Source organism: Gavialis gangeticus, unplaced genomic scaffold (assembly GCF_001723915.1).
Source record: "Gavialis gangeticus isolate Ggan-Ray unplaced genomic scaffold, GavGan_comp1, whole genome shotgun sequence".
Lineage (NCBI taxonomy): Eukaryota > Metazoa > Chordata > Crocodylia > Gavialidae > Gavialis > Gavialis gangeticus.
Genome location: NW_017729020.1, coordinates 5,155,623 through 5,162,764, shown reverse-complemented (window position 1 = coordinate 5,162,764; position 7,142 = coordinate 5,155,623). Strand labels below are relative to the sequence as shown.

The 7,142-nt window shown below is 50.5% G+C and overlaps 1 protein-coding gene across 1 annotated transcript in view; it reads left to right on the top strand.

Annotated features, from left to right (window-relative positions):
* Window positions 1-2: 2 nt before the first annotated feature.
* DGUOK (deoxyguanosine kinase) overlaps window positions 3-7,142 on the top strand; it is a gene marked incomplete at its 5' end in the record, with an annotated part of 14,300 nt that continues 7,160 nt past the window's right edge. Inside the window, 4 exons of the mRNA XM_019514303.1 lie at window positions 3-30; window positions 2,580-2,692; window positions 2,884-3,071; window positions 6,571-6,718. Coding sequence (XP_019369848.1) covers window positions 3-30; window positions 2,580-2,692; window positions 2,884-3,071; window positions 6,571-6,718 — 477 coding nt within the window. The remainder of the gene's footprint in view (window positions 31-2,579; window positions 2,693-2,883; window positions 3,072-6,570; window positions 6,719-7,142) is intronic.

Below are 7,142 nucleotides of genomic sequence, written 5' to 3'. Positions count from 1 at the left end.
GCCCGCGCCTCGCCATCGAGGGCAACATCGGTAGGGCGGCGCCGCGGCCTCGGGCACGGCTGCGTGGGGGCGAGAGCTGACAGGCCGGGGCCCCGCACCCCCGCCGGGCAGGGGGCACGGCTGCGTGGGGCTCCTGGTTCCCTGCCTGAGGGGTGCGGGGTCGGGATTTCCCCCGGGAGATCCCAGCATCAACCTCCCTGGTCCTAAAGCCTTCTGGCTTAGGAGCCCCCTGGGAGCTGGCGGGGGCTGACCAGAGCCCCTCTGAAACCTGGCTAGGGAGAAAGGCTGGGGGAGGCAAGGTGAAGCCCCCGCGCCCCTGGAGGTGGGGAAGTGACAGAGGTTGCAAAAGCGAGAGGTGTCCTCAGTGCCCGCTCTCCATCTCTTTCTTTTCCTAGCATGCATGCATTAGATGGCTAAAGAAGATATCGGTGACAGGTTGGCAGCAGCACACCCGCAGTGATTCTGGGGGCATGTCTTTTATCCGGAGAAGCCCACGCCAGGCGCGGGCTGTCGCGGGTCCCTGCTTTCCCTTTGGCAGGCTGGAGTGTTAGGCACGTGTTGACGGTCGTCTTACGTAACATTGAGATGCCGGATGTGCCTGAGATGGTTTGGAGAGCACTGATCCTGCCTCAGGCAGGGGGCTAGACTAGATGATCTCTGGAGGCCTCTTCCAGCCCCACTTTTGTATGATTTAAAGCCAGTGCTTCTTAACTAGATGCTTGTTTATTGGGCTATTAGTTAGCAGGAAACATTACCAAAAGCAGCTGCCCACAGCAGAGACTGCACGTCCTCTCCCCCTTGCTGCTGGGTCTCAGGCCTCTCGTGGTCACGGTGAATTCCAGCCTCCCACCCCTCTGCCGTGGTGCGGGGGAGTCTTGTACGCTTCAGGTTCAGATGCCTGTACTCCTGCCTGTCTTGTTCCTCGCAGATAAGGGTCTCTTGGCCAGTTGAGTTGGGAGCAGGGAAACTGAGGCCTGGCCGGTGACCACTGGTCTTTCCCGGGGTCACCTGGTTAGCATAGGAGCGTGATTGCTGCCCTGTGCATCGCAGCTCCCTTGAAACTGCCCCTCGTCATCGTCCTTCAGACCAAAGTGCTCCTGGGATCGGAGGACCTGTGAGGAGGGATGCAATGGTATGTGTAGCACAGCCAAAAGGGGCGAGGGATGTTCAGGACTCCCAGCATCAGCATCAAGACTGAGTGATAAGGAAAGGCTGAAGTAAGCAGGGTTAGTCTGGAGATGAGAAGGCTGAGGTGGGATTTGATCACAGTCCTCACATCCCTGCAGGGGGATGACAGAGGATGGAGATGGGCTTTTCTTTGTGGCTGTGGGGAACGGGACTGGGAGCAGTGGCTTGAGGTGGTGCAGGGGAAAGTGAGGCTGGAAGATGAGTAACTTTCTGAGTCTGCGAGTGTTCCAGCATTGGAACAAGAAATAGTGGAATCTCCTTCCTTGGAAACTTTTACGAGCAGGTTAGACAGACCCATGGCTGGGACGGTTTAGTCAGGGAGGATCCTGCCTTGAGCAGGGTCTGGACAGGGCCCTTGTGAGGCCCTGTCTGGCCTGCCTTTCCTCTGATTCTGAGGCTGAAGCTGTAGTGGGACGTGTTAATCTCAAAATTGTCACAGCCAAAGAGGTAGTGTCATTTCCTCTCCCTTGTGCAGTCTGTATCACACAAATGAAGCATTTATTTATTCATCTCAGCCAGTAACAATGTAGATGAGTTTCCAGTCTGAGCTCTCAGTTATCTGTACTTATCCATAAACTTGGCGTGACTGTGGCACCAGGGCCTTGAAAGCCGAAACAAACAAGCAGCGATAGACAAGCAGCTTGTTTTGACAGATCCTTAAAGTCCTAACGAAGCAGACACTCCCAAGATACTGATTATGCCCTGATTTTTGTGTCCAGTGTATGCAATAGTACAGTTCTATTTGGTTGAAACAGTGCGGTTTCAGCTATTATGAGACTCTTTTACATACTCTACTGCTAAATCTTGCAGGGTGGTTGCTTTATGTGCCAGTCGGGGGCTTCTGTGTAGACAGGAGGCAGGTTTTGTAGAACATTTAGTTGGTTTGGCAGTGAAATAGGCACTGGTGGCATTGTTCACACAAGGGTTTTGCTGGCTGTGGTGTGTTAGTCTGGATAGACTGCTGGGCTAGATCACTGATTTCAACTAGGTGTTACAGCACTGGGGTGCCTTGAGATCCATCCTGGAGATCTGCACCATGTTAGCACGGCTAGCTGTGCAAACCCCGAGCTTTCAAATAGGTATCCATAGCTGTGCTCTTTTTGAGTTCTTTGTAACAGAAAAACTACACTATTATTTTTCCGTAGGCAGAAAACTAAGAGCTGGCCTTCTCCAAGGGGGACCTCGAGTCTATCCAGGGGTGCCTTGAATCTAAAAAGCTTGAGACCCACTGGTGTGGTCAGAGATAGCAAATCCTCTATCACTATTTTTGCTTGAGGGAGTGTCCTCCTTGTATTCAAGTCAAAGGGGACCTGGGATGACATGCAGGGTTGGATGCGTCTTCTCTCTCTGGGCACCCAACACTGACAAATGCCCCTGTGTTTCTTCTCCAGCGGTGGGGAAGTCCACGTTTGTCCGTCTGCTTGGCAAGGCATTCCCTGAGTGGTGCGTGGGGACAGAGCCTGTGGCAAAATGGCAGAAGGTCCAAGCCTTCAAACCCAACGAGGTGAGTCCACGAGTGTGGGTGTGGGTGGAGGGAATATCAGGATGAGCCAGGATCTCCAGGGGATGTATCAGGATGAGATGCCCTCATTGCTCCATTTCTGACAGGCTTCAGAGGGGCTCTGCTTCTCAGCCGAATCAGCCAGATTCAGAGACTTCCTCCCTCACTGGGCGCCTCTGCCATTCCCTCAGCAGGTCTCATCATCCCAGAGCTTTGGGAACCTGCTTCAGATGATCTACCAGGAGCCAGCCCGGTGGTCCTACACATTCCAGACCTACTCCTTCATGACCCGGCTAAAGGCACAGCTGGAGCCCCTGCCGGAGAAGCTGCTGAAGTCTCAGGACCCTGTGCAGATCTTTGAGAGATCAGTATACAGTGATAGGTATGGTGCCAAGGAGCCCTGGGCTGCAGTCACCATGCTAGGGAGCTCTCCATTTATCAGGAAAGTGTGGCAGTGCCATACTTGGTTGCTTTTTTAATTAAAGAGGAACCCATGTGGGCTTCCAAAATCCCTACTACACGTTACATATATTATGCAATTACAGGAAACCCTCACTATTCGCAGTTTCAAATATTCGTGAATGCCAAACCCGCTTTTTAAATACACTTACAGGAGCTCCTTGGGAGCTCTGCGCTTGCCGCCGCTGCCAGAACAGCCGTGCCCCCACCAACCGCTGGGGGCACTGAGTTCATGTACACAGACAGCATTCATGAACGCCGTGCCTTATTCACGGATTTTGCCATTTGCAGGGGATGTGAGAACATATCCCCTGTGAATGGTAAGGGTCACCTGTAACTGGTTAATCATGCAATAAATTTGGACTGGCCACACATGCAAAGTGATTATTGCACAATAAAAATGACTGTCCAGCAACGAAAAAACCAGCCAGATGCAGTTTAGTGCTTGCAGATGTGCTACAACTCTATAGCGTGCTTCTCTCCAGCTTGAATTTGAACATGTTGCAGGGCCCCAACATGTGCCCCTCAGAAACACGGGTCAGGAAACTGTTGCATCTACTTGGTGAGGCTCTTCTTCGAGCCATCTGAGCCACGTGACAAGGTTATCCGCCATCATGGTACAGGAAGTATTATCCTCTTCTATAGATGAGGCAGATGAAAGGCCACATTCATTGTTGCTCTAAGGGCTTGTTTTTTCCCTGACAGAGCAAATGCAAATGCTATGGGAAGACAGCAGTAGTATTTCATGTTTGCCTTGTCACAGCATAAATGATGATGCAAAGTGCAGGGGGATGGTGAAGTAGGTGCCTTGAGATGTGTGCCTTGAAAAGTGATGTGGCAGAGCTGAGAATTGTATCCAGGACTAGGACTGTTTCCATGTATTCCCCCTGTTATGTATCTTGTGGAACCTGCCCAGGCCATGCCTTCAAGCAGGGGTGGCTTGAAGGGGGTGCAGATGCTCCCTTTCAGCGTGGCTGTGCACCCCCTAAAAAAAGGCACCGCTGACACTGTTGGTGGTGTCTGCAGGCGGTTGCCTCTTGCCATCCCTCTCCCCCCTGCTGCCAACACTGCCGATGGCATCTGCAGGCAGTTGGCAATCCCTGCTGGCCGGTGGCGTTTGCGAGTGGTCGCCAACCCCTGGTTGGTGCTCACTGCCCTGCCCCCCCACACCCTGCTGATAGTGCCGGTGGGATCTGTGGGAGCTCCCACTTTACCACCACTGCCACACTCTTGCCGCTGCCATGCCCCCCCCAGCTGCCGGGGGCATGTGTCATTCTTGCCTTCAAGGCACTCAGAAACAAATCACCCACTTGGGCATCTGTTCTGGTGTAGCAAGGAATTGCACAGTGGGTCTGGCTCTGGAGTTGACTACGCTATAGGATGGAGAGTTCAGAGAGAAAACAGCTTGCTACCGAGAACAGACCCAGAGGTTCCTGGTGCCTGTGAAGGTGAAGAGAATGCTGGGGACAAATCACATTTGCTCTTTGCTTTGCTGTGATTGCGCCCTGTACCATCAGACAGTGTAAGTTATCTGGTCCATTTTGGTCCTATTCATATGTGGAACTCAGCCTTAAATGGCTATTGAGGGGAGGTAGAGAAACTCACGACCTGTAAGGAGGCCCCAAAAATGGAAAAAAGCTCTTGAAACAGAAGGCAGGGCAGGGCAGGGGGGCACACCTTGGAGACTAAATAGCTTCAGAGAGGCATGAGCTTTCAGAGGTTGGACTCTTCTCTGATGCCATCAATGGACTTGCAGAAAGCAGTTAGGTGCCCCTCTGCCCTGCCTTCTGCCAGACTTCAGGCCAACACAACTGGTTATTGGAAATAGAAGGTGCCTTTTGTGTGATAGAAGAGTCACGGGGGTTGTGTTATCTCTGCCTGATCGTCTTGAACCCTCCTCAGAGCTTGTGCTGGAAGTCCATAGCCTTCCAAAACATGGATGTGCTCTTTTTTTTTCAGTTCTGCAAAACACTTCATTGAAAGGCTTATATAAAACTCCCACAAACATTCCCATTCATTATTCCTCAGATGCATCCTTTAAAACCAAGCTAAGTATGTGCTTTGGGCAGTTCAGTGCCATTCATGTTGTCAGACCAAGTCTCACCCCTTCCATTACAGTTGCTTGGACACTTGGAAACCTGCTTGACTATGTTTTGTAGCTGCTTGTCAGATAGTGGGACTTGAAGTGTTTATAAAAATGCTTCTCAACCAGGGGAATGGGAGATCCTTTTAAACATGCTGTGGGCTGCTATTCAGCATTAGCACTTTGTACATGTGATACAATATAACATATTGTATTTTATACAATATAAAACCCAGAGATTTCAAATAGAAATCCAGTGTCAAAACCATTCTGCTCGTGTGGGCTTTCTGAGTTCTTTGCGGCAGAAAAGCTGCTCTTTTATTTTTCCACAGTCAAAAACTGGGTGAAAACTAAGAGCTAGCATCCAATGGGGACCTTGACTTGAATGAGAGTTGCCTTGAGTCTAAAATGGCTGAGAACCACTGCTTTACATGGATGCTGACTTGAAAAATGAGTTTACAGGATTCTTTCCTGTGTCTGCCTCCAGATGTGAAGTGGGGCTGGGGGTGTTTGCTTTTCCAAGGAGGTGCTTCTTATGTGGTAATGGGGCTAGGCTCTTTGGAAAGTGGTTGTGGTGGATCTTTGGGCTGAAAAGTTGTGGTTTCCAGATATCTGAGTTGGAGGTGAGATAACGAGCTGGGTCTGCAGTGTCCTGAAAGTGAGGGAAGAGTGAATGATGCCTGAATGCAGAAGCAATTGCTTTGTGCTGTGACTGGCCAAAGAAGGAGCAATTCCCTGTGAGCGGGAAAACAATTCCTAGTTAGAGTTCCTTGTTTAGAAAAGTGTTGGAGCTGTGATGGTCCAGGGAGTATGTGAGAAGCAAGGATTTCTGTGGGTGATGCCTTATATTGGACCAACTGTATTTCTCTTGTCTGTCAGCTACTTGATAATTTCTCTTTTATCCTGGTTTTAACTACAGCTGGAGTTTTACACAGCCCTTGGTTCTGTCTGCTACATCCTCAAGCTATGTCTGTTTTCTTTTTCGACCTTTGGTACCATAAATCTTATCTATATCCATCCCCAAAATGCAGTTGATCCAATAAAAGCTATTACCCACAAAAACCGTTGCATCTTGTTTTAAAACAAGTAATTGGGCTGTTCCCAGTTAGGCCCCTGTGAGGGAAAGCCAGTATCACTTGGGTTAAAAACCACTTAAAAACATGCTGCCTTCAATGCCACCTCACTCTTTGGATGTTATCTCTGTAGCTGAGATCAGCCTGCTGTTGATGTAACCCTTCATAATTTGGTGTAGTGCCACCTGCAGCGTAATAATCATACCGTTTTGGAACTACTGTGTTTTCTTCCATCAGGCTCCATGTCTTGTGTCTGCTTTTCCCAGGTACGTCTTTGCCAAGAACCAGTTTGAGATTGGCTCTCTGGCTGAGATCGAGTGGACCATTTACCAGGACTGGCACACTTTCCTTGTGCAAGAGTTTGGGGACCGAATTGCCCTGCATGGCTTTCTCTACCTCCGAGCATCTCCAGAGGTAATGGAAAGCTTTAGCCAGGGCTGGCCTTCTTACCCCAGGGAGGCCAAGGAATTCTGGTCCACAGAGAAACAGGACAAGGGAAGCAGCGTGGCCTTGTGGGTGAGACAGGAGAACCCAGGAGATCTGGTTGGACTCCTTGTGGGACTTACTGTCTGCGCCACCTTTCCCATGTGTAAAGTGATCATAGAATCAATGAGTCGGAAGGGACCTAGACAGATCATCTAGTCCGACCCCCTGCCGTGGGCAGGAAGGAGCACTGGGGGTGGGAGGGGTCATAAGACCCCAGCCAGGTGCCTATCCAGTCTCCTTTTGAAGATTTCCAGGGAAGGTGAGAGCACCACCTCTCTGGGAAGCCTATTTCAGGCTCTGGCCACCCTTACCGTGAAGTAGTTCTTCCTAATATCTAACCTAAACCTATCCT